At 41.2% G+C, this 19,058-nt stretch overlaps 1 protein-coding gene across 1 annotated transcript in view; it reads left to right on the forward strand.

Moving 5' to 3' along the window:
• The first annotated feature begins 5,698 nt into the window (after positions 1 to 5,698).
• The window catches only part of LOC140189910 (uncharacterized), a 31,669-nt gene continuing 18,309 nt past the window's right edge, over positions 5,699 to 19,058 (forward strand). The window contains exons 1-4 of the mRNA XM_072246255.1: positions 5,699 to 5,791; positions 7,863 to 7,908; positions 10,359 to 10,397; positions 13,555 to 13,845. Coding sequence (XP_072102356.1) covers positions 5,741 to 5,791; positions 7,863 to 7,908; positions 10,359 to 10,397; positions 13,555 to 13,845 — 427 coding nt within the window. The 5' untranslated portion in view covers positions 5,699 to 5,740. The remainder of the gene's footprint in view (positions 5,792 to 7,862; positions 7,909 to 10,358; positions 10,398 to 13,554; positions 13,846 to 19,058) is intronic.

A 19,058-nucleotide genomic window follows, 5' to 3' on the forward strand; every position in this document is an offset into this window, starting at 1 on the left:
TAGAGGCATCCATTATCAAAGACCCACACCGAGACCATACTCTCTTCTCACTGCTGCCATCTCAAAGAAGGTACAGGAGCCTCGGGACCCACATAATCAGCTTCAGGAGAAGTTATTACCTCTTAACCATCAGGCTCTTGAAGCAGAGAGGATAATTTCCAGCATGCGTAGATGTTCTGATGTTTGTGTAACTTCATTCAACTTCTCTTCCCCTATCAATGAACTGTTCCCACAATCTATCGATTCACTTTCAGGGACTCTTCATCTCATGTTCCCGATCTCTTTCCTTATTTATTTATTTAGTCATTCATTCATTCATTTATTTATTTTTATTGTTGTTGTTATTGTTCTTATTTGCTTTTTTGCTTTTTGTACGAAATCACTTTTTATTGTGCTTCAACGGAAATGCGGCTTGTTAGCCCCTCGTTAACAGCCACTGGACTCCGCAGCGAGAAACCCACCTTTCTCATGCTTCGTACATCTAGGGTAAATATGCTTTTAGTTCCACCAAATCAGTGAGGCCCATCCAGACCACGGTTTGTGCGACTGTTGTATAATGTTCTGACCATGATAATTGCCCGTTTGGTAGAAATAACAGATCGCACACTGCATGCAGTTATAAAGTAGTATATTTACGAATGTTAACTTAAGCAAAAAGTTATTAAAGGAAAGAAAGCAAAAAATGAAAAAGGCCTATTATTCTTAAACGGTCAAATGTGCACTTAAGACCATAAGGCAAATGAGCAGAAGTAGGCCATTCGGCCCATCGAGTCTGCTCCGCCATTTTGTCATGAGCTGATCCATTCTCCTATTTAGTCCCACTCCCTTGCCTTCTCACCATAAACTTGATACCCTGGCTACTCAGATACCTATCAATCTCTGCCTTAAATACACCCAATGACTTGGCCTCCACTGCTGCCCGTGGTAACAAATTCCATAGATTCACCACCCTCTGTCTAAAAAAATTTCTTAGCGTCTCTGTTCTGAGTGGGCACCCTTCAATTCTTAAGTCATGCCCTCTCGTACTAGACTCCCTCATCATGGGAAACAACTTTGCCACATCCACTCTGTCCATGCTTTTCAGCATTCGAAATGTTTCTATGAAGTCTCCCCTCATTCTTCTAAACTCCAAGGAATACAGTCCAGAGCGGAGAAACGTTCCTCATATGTTAACCCTCTCATTCCCAGAATCATTCTAGTCAATCTTCTCTGTACCCTCACCAATGTCAGCACATCCTTTCTTAAATAAGGAGACCAAAGCTGCCCACCGTACTCCAAGTGAGGTCTCACCAGCTTAAGTGAGGTCTCTCCACTTAAGTTGGAGCTAATCTTGAATTTGTCTTTCACTCACCCGCTGGACCCTCTGTCTGCGGAAAAGAACACAGTACTTCCGAATGTCCCTTGAAATACATCTCGAACAATGGGACTACTGGTCCTCCTTGAAGCCATTCATCCGCCAAAGAACCTTGTGCAACAGGGACGGCATGCTCAGCCATCTTCTCTCCTGTCTTCCCAAGTCCCGCCCAAATAAGACCTCAACTAAGCATTCTCCTGAACCTTCTCCCAATTCCACTATCCTGATTGACTGACAGAACATTGTTAAGTTGAACAACAAAGCCTCTTTCTCTCAGCTCAAACCCCAACAGGCCGAAAGGAGAACAGAAAGCTCTTACAGAACTGCTCTAGTGAAATACCTACAACATAGCAATATATACAGTATCTTAACCAGGTCATTACATGTGTTACGTAACCGGCAACAATGAATGTCAATCGAGACAGGTTATATAAAAACAACCAAACATTTATTAAACACGGATAAACAATTTAAAAAAAACAGCCCAAGTCTCTAGCCAAGCCTCGCCTCAAGTCTCTAGCCGACCCTCGTCTCAAGTCTCTAGCCGAGCCTCGCCCCAAGCTAAGCTTCAAGACCCCAAGCCTCAAGCCTCTGGTCTCAAGCCTCGCCTCAAGTCTCTGGTCTCAAGCCTTGCCTCAAGTCTCTGGCCTCAAGCCTCGCCTCAAGTCTTTGGTCTCAATCCTCGCCTCAAGTCTCTAGTCTCAAGCCTCTCCTCAAGTCTCTGGTCTCCAGCCTCGCCTCAAGTCTCTGGTCTCAAGCCTCGTCCTGCCTGCCAGCCAAGTCACGTTCTTGCCTAGTTCTGGGATCCGAGCCAGAGGCAAGACCCAGGTTCTGGGTCCTTGTCCAGTCTCTGGCTCGCAGTCCAAGTCCGGGCTCCTAGCTTTCTTGTCCAGTCCTGTTCTGGTTCCCAGTTTTCGTGTCCATGTCCTAGCCCTCACCCTGTATCCTAGTCCTGTTACTAGTACTTCAGTGTCTGTTTCTTGTACTTGGGTCCGTTCCTAGCCACCATCTTATGACAGGAACATCTGGAAAGATAGATCTGTGAGCACTGACACCAGGATACACCTCCTCAAGAGTCTCGTCTGGCAAGTTACCCTATATGGCTGTGAAACATGGACTCTAAAAGCAGCTGATGGAAAGAAGTTGACAGCATTTGAGATGTGAACGTACAGTCAGATTCTCTGGGAGTCAAACATTGAAAGGAGGTCCAACAATTTCATCCCAGAAAAGATGGCACGAAACCAATACTTCTGGAAACCGTCAATTGGAGTTTTGTGCGATGTACAAACTAAAATAGAAGAGTATCTGTTTCGTTACTTTCCCAGATTTGCTCCCAATTTCTGGACCGGTCTCAGTCAATATTACAATGGGGTTCAAAGTATACTGCTGGTGCCAGACATGAACGTTTCCATGCCAAAACCTACTCAGGTATTTTGTTTTATTTACAACTGCGGCTTTTACCAATTTACTGCAGTATTGAACTGCTTAGGGAGAGAACGTCCTGCTAAAATATATTTTAATTTAAAAGTGTAGCTTGAACTTCCTCTAGCTTCTGATACATTAACGTAGCCACCGTGCATGTTTGACCTAAGCATTGTTCGGAAAAGGAGATCTGCTTTAGCAGGAGACAGCATATAAATTGTTGAACACCTCCACTCCATGCACATTAAGATTATCTTCCGGGGTGGTCTTAAATTTTAATTCGGACTCCCATTCCCTCTTTTTGGTGCCACGATGATGCTACCTTCATGGTGGAGGAAGAACGCCTTAAATTCCGTCTGGGTAGCCTCCAAACTGCTGGCACGAATATCACTGTCTCCTTACCCTAAACAACAAAAAAATCCTCACCGTCCACTGTCCCTCTATTCTTCACTTTGGTCACTTATTCTTCTCGCCTTCTTATCGCCTCCTCCTAGGTCCATCCTCCTACCCTTGCTCCTATCAGATTCCTTCCTCTCCACTCTTTAACTTTACTACTGACCTGGTTTCAGCTATCAACATTTAGCTACCTTCATTTCCCCTTCCTTTCTAGTTCTGAAAAAGGGTTGCGAATCCAAAAGTCGACTGTTTGTTCGTTTGCATAAATACTGCCTGACGAGCCGTGTTACTCTTGTGTTTTCTGAGTGTTACTGTGGATTTCCAGCACCTGCAGAATGGTTCGTGTAACATTATTAATTTCAAGTCCTGAAGGTTTTCTTTATCATTCTGTATTTTATTGCCGCTTTCTTTATCTGACAACGTAAACTACAATGCATTGCACAACACTATATATGTGCTCCAAAAGGTAAGAACTGTGTTCAGGGAGGTCAAGACTGTGGCTTTTCCTTGGGCGTCGTTGCTTTTCATTTATTCCAATCCCATTTAGCACATTTCCCTTTTCCTCCTGACTGGGGGAAGGAGCGGCGGTGGTGGGGCTGGAAGAACAAATTGCTGAGTTTCCCAATGACTGATTGTTACAGGTGTACCATTTCCAACTTATGGCAGGCATCGCGAAGCATGACGCGAAGTGATATAATCGCATGTCTTCTACATTTTCATACCTTGGCAACAAGTCGAAACAGACTCTCTCTCTCTCTCTCTCTCTCTCTCTCTCTCTCTCTCTCACTCACACACACACACACACACACACACACACACACACACACACACACAAAGACAGAAAGAACCGCCCACGAGTACGCACACCCACACAGGCAGACACATACAAACACTCACCGCGAGACAAGCACACCAAAACACACACATAATCAAAAACAAGCGCATTTAGAAGCTGACATAGAAATGTACGCACGCAAACAAATATAGATATCGAGGTGGATCGATGTACAAGAAAATGAAGGGCAGGCACAAGTACACACACGAGAAACACACGCAGAGTGACTGAGAGCACATAAATTTCTTACAGTAATGCAATAGAAAAACGCAGTAAAAGGTCATCTCACTTAACATGCCACTAAGTCTTCAGACGGCAGCCTGCAGTGGTTGAAAGCTCCTTCTTGAAAGTTTCCATTCTGCAGACACGGCAGGAAGTGCACCTCTCTATATAAAGACATTGAAATTCAGTTATTCCACAGCTCTGATGCACGAATGCTCTTCAACACTTTGGTGAGAACAAGCACTGCGGTTTTGTAAAACAACAGATAGCCTGTATTTGTGAAATTGTGAAATGAAACTCATGGTATTTTGCAGCAGGGAGGAAGTTTTGGCTGTGTGCATTGCAGCGGTGTTCCTTAAGCCAGCTTCAATTGGCATTTTATTCATGTTAACCGTGTAAAACAAACTTCTTTCAGTACATGCCCGTTCATCAATAAACGTTGCTAAAGAAACTGGCTATGAGTCGCAGATCTTGTGCGTAGATGTCCCGAGTATTTCTACAGTTCATTCACCAACTGCTCCTGCTCTGCGACTGCTCGTCCACTTCCCAAAGCTTTGCATATCGTTTACTAATCTTATAGTCACCCGCAATTTTGCTGAACGTATTTTCATGTCCATCGATAACTCTTAGAGCTTTTTAGACAGCAGCGACAGGCTGATTTTCCGAGTTCACAAGGGAACTAATCAACATAGGAAAGCTATTTAATACTGGTCACATCAAGTCTCGGTCTTCGTTTAGCTTTCCCAGCCACACTATCCGTCTAAGCATCCAATAGCAGTTTGTTTGAAGCATGTCAGTTAGTCAGACAGCTAATGCTTTCACTATTGTACTTTTTAATCCCTTGTGCCCCTGAATATGTTCTTCCCCTTGCAATGGTTCACCTTTTGTGAAATACCATCAGAGTGATCGGTTTCCGTTTAATGGCCCACCCTTCATTCTGTTCTTAATCACACATTTCATTCACTTTCATTTGCATGTGGCGTTCAGAAGTCACTTTATAAAAAAACTGCAGCACATTTGCTCTGGAAAAGTCAGCATGCTGACACTGTTTTCAACGAGATTTAAGCGTGTGTGCTTTAGGATCACCATGTTCTTCTGGCTATTTTGCCTCTCATTTGGGCTAGAGTCCATCTTGTACTTTTGCACAAAACTCATTTTCGACGGTGCTGCCTTCCATATGCAACAGATGGTATTTCATTCAAATTATTCACTACCACCACCTCCCTAAAGGCACAGACAGACACACAATAAAATAAATTGACACAGGCGAAGCGCAATTGCGCTGTGCTTTTCATAGTTACGGTCTCTGACGAACACAAATCCATCGCTGCCGAGCACATAACTTCTTTCATAACTGTAGAACCAAGCGGTGTCATGTTGGTGGTCAGATGTTGCGATTTTTCCGTTGTCACATAGTGTTGTCATTTGAGTGAACATCGGAAGTAACCATTTCCTTTCACCAATCCCTCAATTGCAGGTTAATTGTCCCCTGCCAATTCTGTTGTAACAGAATGTTGGGTGTTGTGAAATCGCGGGACCTTCAGTCATCAAGACGATGCAGAGTAAGTAATTTATTAAGTAGTCTAAATGCGAACTCTGCAAGAGCATAAAAGTGTGAAATATTCTGAACACACTACTGCACTAAAAGTTCAATTGTTGTAATTGGTCGTCGATGTGGCTAAAGAAAGATGAGTTATGATGGCCAGTAATATCCCTCATATTCGGGTTAATTCTGATATCATTAATATTTTGAGTTATTCTGATCTTAACAACAATAACACCTTACAATTATTGTAAGAACTGATGTACTTTATTCTGTGAAATATATTAGCAGTACGGCCTATTGCCAATTTGCCTACTTGTTATGTTCCTGAAGGCACAGAGCGAAACAGCATGGAAATAAACGTTTCAGATCGACCTGCCTATGCCAGTCAAGAATGTGTTTTGTATATTGCCCCATCCGCGTGTGTTCCGCCTGTGTCTGGGTCCTTCAAAATGGTCTCGGCCCGAAACGTCGGCTGTACCTTTTTTTCATAAACGCTGCCTGGCCTGTTGAGTGCCTGCACCGTTTGTGTGTTTTGCTTGGATTTCCAGCATCTGCAGATTTTCTCTTTATCGTGTCTAACAAAATCTTACCTCTCCAAATACCGTTCGGACATTTGAATTGGAACTTCCGCTAACATTTCCTCTGGGAGTTCGTTCCACGTGACATTCACTCATGTGTGAGAAGAATTCTCTCTCAGTTTCTTTTCAAATTTTGTCCTGTTGCCCTGCTGAAGGGTCCCGTTCAGAAATGTCGACTCTTTGATCTTTACCGTAGATGCTGCCCGACCTGCTGCATGCCTTCAGCATGTTTTGTGTGTTATTCTGTATTTCCAGCATCTGCAGAATCTCCAGTGCTCCAAGTATGTAACCTGTATTTTTAGATTTAACCAACCTGTGTCTGGACTTTCACCTTATTTAAGCCCCTCACTATAAATGCATTTGTGTTGCTACATCTGCAATATCTCCGAGCACTTCATAAAAGAGTAACACAAACAAAATGCTGGAGAAATGCAGGTCAGGCAGCTTGTATGGAAAGGAATGAACTGTTAACGTCTCAGAACAAGACCGTTCATCGGGAATGTAAAGAAAGTGAAGGAAGCTATAATAAGAAGTTGGGAGAAGGAGAAGGATTACAGGCGAGAATGTGATAAGTGAAGCCAGCTGATTGGAAGACGGCAAAGAAGAGAAAAGCTGAAGGGTGGCAGGTGGAAAAGGTAAATGTCTGAAGTAAAAGGAATCTGGTAGGAGAAGATAGTGGACCGTGTGAGAAAGAGAATGAGGAGGGGCACCAGGAAGAGGTGACAGGCAGGAAAAAAGAAGAGAAGACGTAAATAGGGAGCCAGAGTGGAGGATGGAAGAACAGGGACGTTGTATGTTAAAAAAAAATCTGAAGTTAGAGTAATTGATGATCCGCTGAGTTTATCCAATACGTTGTAGGTTTTACTCTGGATTTCTAGTATCTGCAGAATCTCATTAGTATGAACCAGTTGGGCTGAAGGTCTTGACTCCGTGATATATGACTCTTTGAATCTTCCATAGTCTAACAATATTTGAAGGACGTACGTTTGGTTGTTATGAAAATGGTTGACTTAAATCCCCGTTGTTATTAACTCCTTGCATACTTTTGTCAATTCCGGTTTCATCATCCTCATCTGTTGTTGTTTTTTCTTCTTGAATCTCTTTGCCGGTACTGTCTGAAGATTCTTAGTGAGATCTTGCAGCTGATTCCATCGACGGCACAAACCACTGCTAATATAGGTTGGCGGTTGTATGCGTGAATGGTTGTAGACGGAGTGCCTATCAAGCGGGCTATTATTTTCTGCATGTTGTCATGGTTTTTCAGTGTTTCTAAAGCTGAACAATCAAGGCTACTGGTGATTTTTCGATACTTCCTAACTTTAGACGTACAGATGCTGGACTGATTTTGGTGTGTTAGAAGATCTTACAGGCCGCAGGATTCTTGTCCTCTGATATGCTCTTGAGCAAAATTTTTCTAAAGTTTAATTGAGCGACTTGATACACTACTCACCACACGACCAAAGGAATACGCAACATCTATTGTTATTTTGTTTGCTTTGTTTTCAACAGATGTTTCAGCAAAAGTCTGAATTCACTAACTCTGTAGTAATCTTGGGTAAGTGATATAATTATTCTTCTCGTAAATGATCAATGTAGTTCGGTGACTTGAACTGTAAGAAGCAAATGCTTTTTTTGTTTGCTTCTCTCTGGTGACGCAATTTCTCATTTTGTGGGGCAGTCCATTCCTCTAATTAATGGGTTCAGTTTCTACAACCGTCTGCTCAGTTTGCAAATTCGCCATGTGCCCAGCTGAGATTTTCCGAGTGTGTTTCTGTTTCTGCTGCAGCTCTAAAACTTACTAAGGTATTAGTTGGGTCCTTCACTTCGCTTCCAGTGCAGCAGTCTGATGGTGCATTCGGATATGTATTAATGGAAGTATGTGCAACAATAAATACTTGTCAGATGGCAGCGTGCTCAGTTGCTGCGTCTTGAGTGCTGTCAGCCAAAGATTTCATTGTATTTTAAATCTATTTTCTTTACGATCGCAAGACCCTGATGGACAATACGAACTTAAAATATTATAGGTGTACCCAAAAACGAATTACTCCTTAGCGGAGAAACTGAAACAGTTGGACTTAGGATCGTGTTGCTGCCTACATCGGAGAGGTGTCGATGTGTGAAGCTAATGTGCAGACTTACGGACAGTGGTTGTCTTATTAGCTTTTCCTGTGATCGTAAGGCCCTACTGAACAATGGTGGGGTGGAATGCTGCAAGTCCAAATTATTAGTTTATTGGCTGACGGTTGGAAAGCAGTGTGACCTCGTTCGTAGAGAGGACTAGGCCTCAAGCTGCGGTTTCGCCTCTTTGCAGCCACCCAGCGGGTGGTGTCGGAGTGGGCGGCTCCGTTTTAATAACAATGGAAACCATCCTGTCCCCCAGTGTTTTGTCGACAAAAAGTAAGTTGTACGGCGTTCGTCTGCAGACTGCTGTGACAATCATGGATTTGTAGAGCTGAACTATATATATATATGTTATGATTGCATTTTACTGCTGCCAGACGTCTATATTTGCCATCTCATATGTATTGTATGTGCCTTGCGCTGTGTGTAAATGTTGGTACTGAGTTTTGCCCTTGGCTCTGGAGTAACCCTGTTCATTTTGGCTGTACTTGTGGATATTCATGTATGGGTGAAGGAAAATTAAAAATGAACCATGACGCATGAACCTGGACGAGAGTGCGTACTGGAGCGAGATATACCACCTAGTTCAGTGGTGCCCCAATGACAATCTTGCACACAACGTTAGTAAGACCTAAGAGCTGGTTGTGGGCGTCTGGAAGGGAAAGTCTATGGAACACAAACCAATCTTCATGGAGGGATCATAATTGGAAAGTGTGAGCAATTTCAAGTTCCTGGGTATCAATATCTCTGAGGATCTAACCTGGTCCCAGCATTTCGATGCAGCTCGTAGCAAGGTGCAGAGAGTTGTAAAATTAGTCAGCTCCATCATGGACACTAGCGGCCGTAGTATCCAGTAGATTTTTAAGGAGCTGTGCCTCAGAAAAGCGGCTTCCATCATCAAGAACACTCACCACACACTAATTCAGTTTTTTTGGGGGGAGGTTTATTTATCATGTATTGCAATGTACTGTCGGCGCAAAGTTAACGTACTTCAGGATTTACGCTGGTGATATTAAGCCTGTGTCTGATTGTTATTCTCATTCTGATTATATAGGGAAGTAATTAAATGACCACATAAGCAGTATGGGTCAGTATTCTCTGGAGGTGTGTAGAATCAGGCTTGAATATATTGAAACAAATGCATTCACTGGGATTATACCAGAGCATATGTGACACGTTTGAATTATTGGAAGAGTCCCACTGAACGTCCGACCAGTCATTTATAGTGTGCATTTATTATGTGCAGGTTAATGCATCTATGGAGTTATTCATTATATTTAAGTTTTTCAGGGTTATATTCTTCCCATGCAGAAGAGAAAACGAGGCCTGCGTAGATTTGCAATGATCAGGCAAATTTGAGGTGCCATGTCGCCTGTTCCTTCTCCTTTTTGGGTGTTGTGTCGATGATTTATGTTAATATCGTTCTGTATCATGAAAAAGTAAAGCAATGTATAACAAAATGTTCAGTCTGAACTGAAATGTTCTGTGAGATCAGCGCGTCAAGTAGTTCTCTGGAACCAAGATTCAACGTTTCGGGCCGAAACTTGCCATCAGTTCACTATAGATACTGATTGGCCCTCTGAGTTATTTCAGCAGATTAGGCTTTCTTTTGTTCTGAACACATCGTCTGTGTTCCCCTGTGTCTCAGGAAGATATGGCATGACTCCCAAAGTAATATTGACCTCACAGAACCATTGTTTGCCTGATCCACAGTTTAATCGTACCACTTATGCTGACGCTCTATATTTCATTTGCTTTTATTAGCGTAATTACCAATTGAATTGTGCTTCTTGTCACAGTGAAAGCAAGGTTGATCGTTTGTGCATTTATCGTGATTTTTTTTTTCAAGACGAAATCGTTTACTTTATTTTCTTGTCGTTCCAGGGATTATTTTTTACCAGATATACACAGTAAGCTCAGGAGGTAAGTCAGAGAAAACATATTCAAGTGTCTTCTGCACGTCTGTAGATATGTACATTAGGTACTTATAAATTTAAAGTCCAAAATGGAAGAGGATGTTATCTAGAAGATACATAAGGAGGTAGGTTGGTCGCGCTTTCTAGGATTCATTTCATATAGAGCTATGAGGAAAGTGAGGATAAAATAAGGAAACATATATGAATCCAAGGATATAAATGCTAAGTCTTATATAATAAAAAGAAAAAAAATCCACGAAAAGTTCAACGACGAATATGTTTCTCACTTTAGATATTTCAGACATCTTGGGAGACGGCCTTTCCTCACAACGGGAAGAGGCAACGGAGGCTCAAAATGCATCAATTTAATCAGTCTTCTGATTTCGATGATATATGTACTTATCTCTTTACCTGACGGATTTAGTTTTTCAAATTCGTTGGCAGAGAGGAGGTAAATGCAGTGAAATGTACAACAGATGGATCGAGGGAGAGATGATAAGAATGAAACAAATAATCAGAGGTTACAGAGTTCTGAAGAGGGACCTTTGAGTTCATACCAGTAGATTATCCTGCAAATCGGCAGACGTTTAATAAAGGTCAAAACATGAGCAAATGTATTTCCTACATATTGAAAGAATGCCCATGCCAAAATTAAGTTGTGCATTTGTTCGAATATTTCAGATATATAATGTTAGTGCGACGCAGAAGGGAGGAATAGCCCTGGAAACTTCACAATGTTTTCTCGTTTAACACCATGGTAGATATTTCAAAATAAAATTTTAGTATTGAAGGATTCTGATGTAATTGAAACCTTATCTGTGGAGAGAGAAATAGAGCCAATATTTCAAACCTGAATGAATGCAGCGAAGCAATTTCCAAAAGTTTGTGATGGAAGACATTGTCAATATTTCTGGCCTCAACTGAAAGCAGAAAATGGTGGGAAAAATCGGAAAGTCAGCCAGTATTTATAGAGAGTGAAAAAGAGAGTAATTGTTTCAACTCGATATCTTTTCTTCTAAAGAAGTCGATTTGTATACGCTTCGGTGATATTCCCTGGAGCAGGGGTGGCCAACCTTTTACATTCCATGCATCAATTTTTTCACTTACGAATTCAGATGCGCCATACAACTCTTGTGCCCCCCATTTAATTCTTGTAAAAATATGATAATATAGGACTCATGCGGAAAAAAATTGTCGACCCCTGCCCTGGAGAGCAGGAACAATTGAGAATATCGTAAGATCGTAAGGCAGAGGAGCAAAATTAGACCATTAGGCCATCGAGTCTGCTCCGCCGTTTCATCATGGCTGATCCATTATTACTCTCAAGACCAATCTACTGCCTTCTCTGTTCATGCTTGACTGATTAAGAATCTATCAACCTCTGCCTTCAAAATTCATAAAGACTTAACCTCCATAAGTGCTTGTAACAACGAATTCCACCGATACATCACTTTCTGGTAATAAATTCCTCCGTTCTAAAATGATGCCCTTCTATTCTGAGACATTGCCCTCTGCTCCCTAAAAAACAGGATCATTTACTTGAGTACATAGCTGGAACAATTATCATTGGAGTAAGCGGAAAAGGCTGAAGGGAAAATGAAAAACTAACCACTAGAAATAATTGCGTCTGCCACTGTCCTAAGAGGATACCTGTAACGTTTAGTTGTGCATACGTACAGAGTAAAGGCCGCAAATGAATTGACGGAGAGTTCACTCTGTGTAAATAAGTCTCTTCTTTACCCTAAATATAATGTCATGGAAATCGTTCGGTGTGAACATGGGGTATCCCACCTTTCAATTAAATGCCATTGTGTTTACCCGTTTCCACTGCAGTGCTCGCCAATGTTATTCGTCTTAGTACCCTCTCTAATCCCAAAGATTGGATCTCTGAATCTTGGCACCTGCATAACATTCTTATTATGTGATCTCAATGGATTGTCTACATACGGAAATTGTGGCCATGTTTGCAGCATTCTGCTACACAAGCATTTTATTTCACGATGAATTACGTTTTTCCTCCAAAAGAATTCAACATATTATTCATCGGCCTGTTATAGCTTCTATGTGGTGTGCTATATATAGTTCAGAGGAAACACTAAAACGAAATAATTAGTATTGGCTACTATGTTAACAGTTCTCGGAAGGCACACGGAAACCATTGTCTTACACGAAGGTTTTATCTCAACATACGGGATGTTACCCCAGAACATACAGACGTTATTTATAAATCTCTTATCTGTGCCAATTTTCAATGTTTGCAGTTATTGGAGTCTTGGAGTACACGGCAAGGAGAAATGATTTTGGACCATGTCGTCCATGACGCACAAATAGCCTTCTTTAGAGAAATTCGATTGTTTATCATCTTTACTAACCCACTTGAGTTGGAGGCCAAATGTAGGTTCTACAGATAAAAAGTGTTAAAATCCAAAGCGAATGCTTGCAGATTACTGAATGTTTCTTTATGTACGGTGTATATATAAAATCCCTGCATCTGCTGAATTCCTCCAGTGTTCTGACAGTGTTGTTCAAGTCTTCCAGCATCTGCCGAATCTCTTCTGACAAAGTTAAGACTGTCCAGTTAACGCCGTTCACTCCAGACCAGTGTGGGAATTCTTGTTTGCAATGTTATTCACAAGGTTAGCTGTTCATAATCGATTCACGATTGTTATTTATGGATCAGAGAACACCATTTCGCCTGCATTTGACATAAATAATGAAAAAGAAATAATTAGAGGCTAATGACCATAGCATGTCAAACAATATGATTTTTTTTTACAAGTTGCAGTAAAACACGTAATGATTTTGCAGCTCCTTAGTGCCGTTTAAAAAGCAATACTTGCACCCACGGTGAAAGCTATAATTTATACAATATTCGGCATTCAAAGCACGATGGATAATGTATTTTGTATTTGATGAAACAGTCCGAACTTCCCTGCAGAAAACAATAAAAAAAGAAACAGAAACGTTTTCCCAATAATTTTGTAGTATTGTATCTCAGTGATTCTCATAGATTGATGTAAACTCCACTAAAGCATGCATCAAAATAAAAATATGGGGATATAACGGGTTTCTTTTTCTCTCATAGGTCATATTTAACTCGTGGCCGGACCATTGTTAAACTTGTTTCTCTTTTTTTCATTTTATATTTCTTTCGTTCCTCGAAGGTCAATATAATCTTACTATACGGCTAAACCCAACGTTGCAAGCAGTCGTTAAAGGAGAAAATATAACCATCCTATGCACTGTCGAGCCTTCTTGTTCAGATGGGTGGTTTTATTTATTCAAAACCGGCCGAATCAACTATGAAGATAAGAGCCGAGCATTTGACGGACAATGTACGGTCTCCTTTGAAATTCCAAGGAACTTAAGTGAAAATTACACTTGTAGCTATGCTGCACCTCAGTCTGGAGGGTGGGCAAGCCTGTGCAGTGATCCGATATTTGTTCTCGTAACAGGTAAGCTGTAAGCTGGAATGATCTGTACAGTTATGATACTTACATTTAGAAATGAAATTGACAGTGTTCTGCAATATTTGTCAATGGTAGGGTGCTTTGGTTAATAATATATTCTGAGAGTTTGCTGTGCGAGTGGAGAGGACAGATGTATTTCACAGGAAAACATCGCAATGTCCCATAGAACAAATACGTGTTGACTCACATATGTCAAGAAACCAATTTTGAAAACAATAAATTTTCATTCATTTATGCATAAGTTTGGTATAAACTCCGTAGCATTATAAGCCATTAAGTTGAAACAGTGCAGAAAATATTTCGGTGTCTGCTAGCGATATGAAGAGATTAGACAGGATTAACTCCTTGGAGCAGAGGAGTCTAAGGAGTTATCTTATAGAGGTATATATCACATGAAGGCGACAGGTAGTGGGAAACGATGCAATAATTTATCCCTATGGATGAAGAATCAAGAACTGGAGGGCACAGATTGAAAATTATGATGGAATGAATTAATAAGATACCGACGGAAACCCAGGAAGCCTTATATAAATGGAACGAACTGCCAGAAAAACTGCGTGATGAATATAAAACAATAAAAAATAGAAAATACCTGGAACAATACAGGTACCTGAAAAGTTTAAAGGGACATAGGTCAAATGCTAGAAAAAAAGAAGGCAACACATGGGCATGTGTGTCGGCGTGGACGAGTTAGGCCATGAGTCATATATTGGAGATTCACACTCGACTCCTTGACTCTAAACGGAAATATTATTTCATCTCTCACCAATTTCCTTAGTGATTTCTAAATTATTTGACAACCGAAGTCGATAACACGAATAGACTGCTTGAAACAAGTATGCACTATTATCTTGGCAGAATCTCTCAACATAATCTGGCCTTTAGAAAAACAAATCAACCCGAATAACTACAAAACTTATTCTCATAAATGTCATTAGGGGCAATAAAACGGTGACTACTTACAAGTGTGAATTGCATATTATTCTAGACCCGTAAAAATTCAGCTTTGCATTGCTCCCTGACTAAGAGTCTACAATGCAGGAATTTTGGGGTATACAGCCACAGTGGTCAGAGAGACAGTGAATAAATTCGTTTTTTTTCTCATGGTTCAGAAATCAAGAACTAGAAAGCATAGAATTAAACTGAAAAGAGAAAGATTTAACTCCACCATGTACAGTCCCAAGCCGCTGAGAAAGGAGAAGGGGCAGACATGGGCCTAGCGACTGCATCCCATAAAATTCCAGTGTAACAAGAACACCAACAGAAGTTCCATCAACCTCATTTCTGGTAGAGGAAAGATCTTCGCTTAGAAGACTTATCAAGTCATCTGACTGCCGAATGTCAGTGGAAGACACAGGGCCAATCAAGCTTTAACATCCAGGACCAATACCAGCTTGGCCTAGGACAGAGGAAAATGGCGAGCTGCAGTAACCTACTCCCCAGTAGGAGCGATTGAGCTGAAGTAAAAAAAGAAGATAAAGGTTTATTCCAATCATTACAGCGAACAATTTTTTACACAAAGTGTGGTACCTATATGGAATGAGCTGCGAGTGAAAGTGGCTGTGCAAGTGCGATAACAGACTTTAGAATTTTGTTGGACAACTGCATGCAATGGAAGGGTTTAGAAAGTGTAATGAGCTGGATTATATTTTTACAGTTATGCTGTATGTGTTTCATTTTGGCAGTTCTGTAAAAGCAGCTTGTTTTCAGCTTCCTTCATTTTCAGTTTATTTGGGTTATCTTTGAAGACGAAAGATGAGGAGAAACGTGTGTCATCGAATTAGGATCGTCGAATTAAGAGGAGTTTTCTCTGGTGAAAACAGGAAAGCACAACAAAAATTCTACATTTACAGAAATAGTACAGAGCGGGCAGACAGTAAGGTGCAAGGCCAAAGTGGCGTACACTGTGAATACAAGAGCCCAGCTGATTGTACTGGGCGACAGGTGAATAGTATTAATAACACCGAGATAGAAGCTGTGACTGAGTATTGTAATACGTACTTTCAGATTTTTGTCTCTTCTGCCCGATTTTTGAGGGAAGTTGTGGAGATACTAGGATGTGAGGGTAGGATACTAGGATGTGATATAGTGGCTGCTTTAGCTAGATATCATAGGGACCAAATACTGCGCCATGATTTGACCAATATCACAGCCTTTAAACCATGTGTACACGGCTTTTAATATCGCCTCCATACTAAAATTATGTATGAGCTACATCACCAGAGCTATGAGTAACGTCACATTAAAGAGAAATAAAAGCAGTCACCTTCTTATTGATGGATCCCAAACAGAGATTGAAACAACGTTTTCCCACATATTTAGTCACATCCGGTTGGCTTAAGATCGTTGAGTTGATTTTCCCAACGCCTTTCGGGAGAATACCAGTGGATCAGTGTATTTCCATTCTACTTCGGAAGTAATGAAAATATCTACGTAGGAATATAATGGGAGTCATTTGTTAGAAGTCTTTGAACTTATATGTTACCAGCAGAACTATTAGTATAATTTTGCACTGACTAACTGTGCATGTGGTTCATTGACATTATATTTTTTAAAAAATGTCTTCTGAAACGCACAGAATACTGGAGGAACTCAGCGGGCCGGGCAGCAACCATGGAATGGAACAGTCAAAGTTTCCGGTCGAGAACCTTCTTCGGCACTGAAAACCAAGGGAGAAGTGCCATGATAAGCAAGTGGAGGGAGAGAACGTAGGATAGCCAGAAGCTACGTGAAACCAGGCGGCTGTGAAAGACGTGGGGGTGGAGGAGAATGGGAGGAGTAATCTAATAGGAGAGGAGAGTGGACCTGAAATGGACGGGAAAAGGAAGAGCACCAGTGGGAGCTGATAGATAGTCAAGAAGAGGATTTCTCCTTTTATCGGACGGTGAAATCGTTATTTATGCTATCAGTTTGGAAGCTATCTAGATGAAATATAATTTGTTGCTCCTCCACCCTGAGGGTGGCCTCATCATGGCACTACAAGCGGCATTGGACCGATATGTGGGAACGTGAATGGGAAATGAAATTGAAATCTTAAACCAGAGGGATGCGCTACTCCGGCGAATTAAGCGGACGTGCTCGAATAAGCGGTGTCCCTATCAGCGGCGGGTCGCACCAGTTTAAAAGAGGCCGCATCAAGAGGACCAAAAACGATAGTAGACCCCAGCCTATTCATGGTTTAAGCCTCGTCCCATATGGAAATACTGGACGGGGCCCTGAATGGAGATAAATAGTCATGTGTAGCACCTTGGCCGCTTGCAGAGTTAAGCGCGAGAAGGCAGATTAGTGCGGAGGAGCAGATGGACAAGGAAATCACGGAGGAAGCGATCTCTGTTGAAAAGCTGAGATTTGTGTGTGTGTATGTGTGTGGGAGGGGGGTAGAGCAGGATGAGGTAAAGATATGATTGGTCTCGTGATCTTCTAGTAATACATTATAGAAGAAGTTGACACTGAGGTCGAAAATGAATTTTCCGTAAAACTAAGAAAGATATTTCAATACTAATACAGGTAAATCAATTTAAACAAAACTGCTTTTTAACGGTGTGCGCTGGCAACAACGGAACCCGGGTGCAGAGGAAGTACAGACTCCCATGTAGAGACAGCAGCTAGAGTTTATATATGGGAATTGCAACTGAACATCAGTGACTCTGTGGAGAGACACTGAGAGATGAAACGTTATGAAAACTATGACCCCATAATAAACGCTAAGAAGCATCCTTTTATGTTATACAGATGTAAGAAATCCCCGAGCTTAGCAAAATGAACAAAAAAATGTTAAGCAATTAACGACACTCGATCGATAACATTTAACCAATTGAAGTTTTCTGGAAACCTTGGAGCCGAACACTCTCCTGCTGACAGCACAGGGCCAAAAATCTCATTGCAGTCTTTCAGTGTTGGCATTTATCATCGCGAAAACGATACTATTTAGAATGCTGAATATCCATAAGAGAAAAAAACACATACACAGAGAATGGTGCAGGAATTCGGTAACTTGTTTATGAAAACTTATAAACCTACTGATGAAGGTTTATGGCTGTTTATTTATTTAAATGGATATTTTTCAGAGACTTTTTCTTTCTAGGAAATGACAGTAATTGTCGACCTTGTTCTATAGTTTCTTTTGTTTTATACCTAAGGTGTAGGTTTCTTTCTTGTTGCATATAAAGATCGATGATTTTTTTTCAGTAGCTTATTGTGAGAAAGTTTCAGACAATATGGCATTCTTGCTAAATTGATGGACATGAAGGGATAGATGGGCATGTTGCAATACATTGAAAAGCGATTCTAATCAGTTACTCAGATAGGCTGAGGAATAGCAAATTGATTTTCACTGAGATAAATGTAAGTTCATGCATAACAGAGTACAATCAAGGATAGTAACTGTACACTGAATAGCAAGGCACTGACGAATTGCCAAGGTACATATATATACACATGTACTCCCAGATCCACAGAGGTACCTGGGAATACAAATACACAGTTCGCTGAAAGTTGCCGCTCAGGTAAACAGTGTGGAAAAGGTGTTTCTCATTCTGAACAAAGAAATTGTAGATAAAATATGCGGGTATACTTCCACCATATTTCATAAACTAGGAATACAATATCCCACGAAGCCAATGTGAATTAAGGCGTTACTTTAGACTGGTAGGCTTCCTTTAACGAATTAGTGCATCATGTCATAAAAGATGCTCTATTTATGTGATGCATACTCTGAGTAACTATCACCCAATTAGACCATAAGACAGAGGAGCAGAATTAAGCCATTTGGCTCAGCTCTGCTCCGCCATTTCATCATGGCTGATCCGATTCTTCTCTGGGCCCCAATCTCCTGCCTTCTTCCCGAATCACCTCATGCCCTGACCAATCAAGAATCTATCAACGTCTTCCAGAAATATACATTAGGACTGGGCCTCCACGGCTGTCTGTGACAACGAAGTCCACATATGCACCGCTCTCTCGCTAAGGAAATTTCTTCCTATCCGGGTACTAAAAGGATGCCCTCTATACTGAGGCTGTGTCTGCAGGTCTTGGACACTCCCACCATATAGAACATCTTCTCCATATTCACTATATCAAAACCTTTCACCATTCGATTGGTTGCAATGAAGTCACCCTTCATTCTTCTAAATTCTAGTAAATACCGGCCCTGAGTCATCAAATGCTCATCATACGACAAGCCATTCAATACTGGAGTC

The sequence above is a fragment of the Mobula birostris genome, chromosome 29 (assembly GCF_030028105.1).
Source record: "Mobula birostris isolate sMobBir1 chromosome 29, sMobBir1.hap1, whole genome shotgun sequence".
Classification (NCBI taxonomy): domain Eukaryota; kingdom Metazoa; phylum Chordata; class Chondrichthyes; order Myliobatiformes; family Myliobatidae; genus Mobula; species Mobula birostris.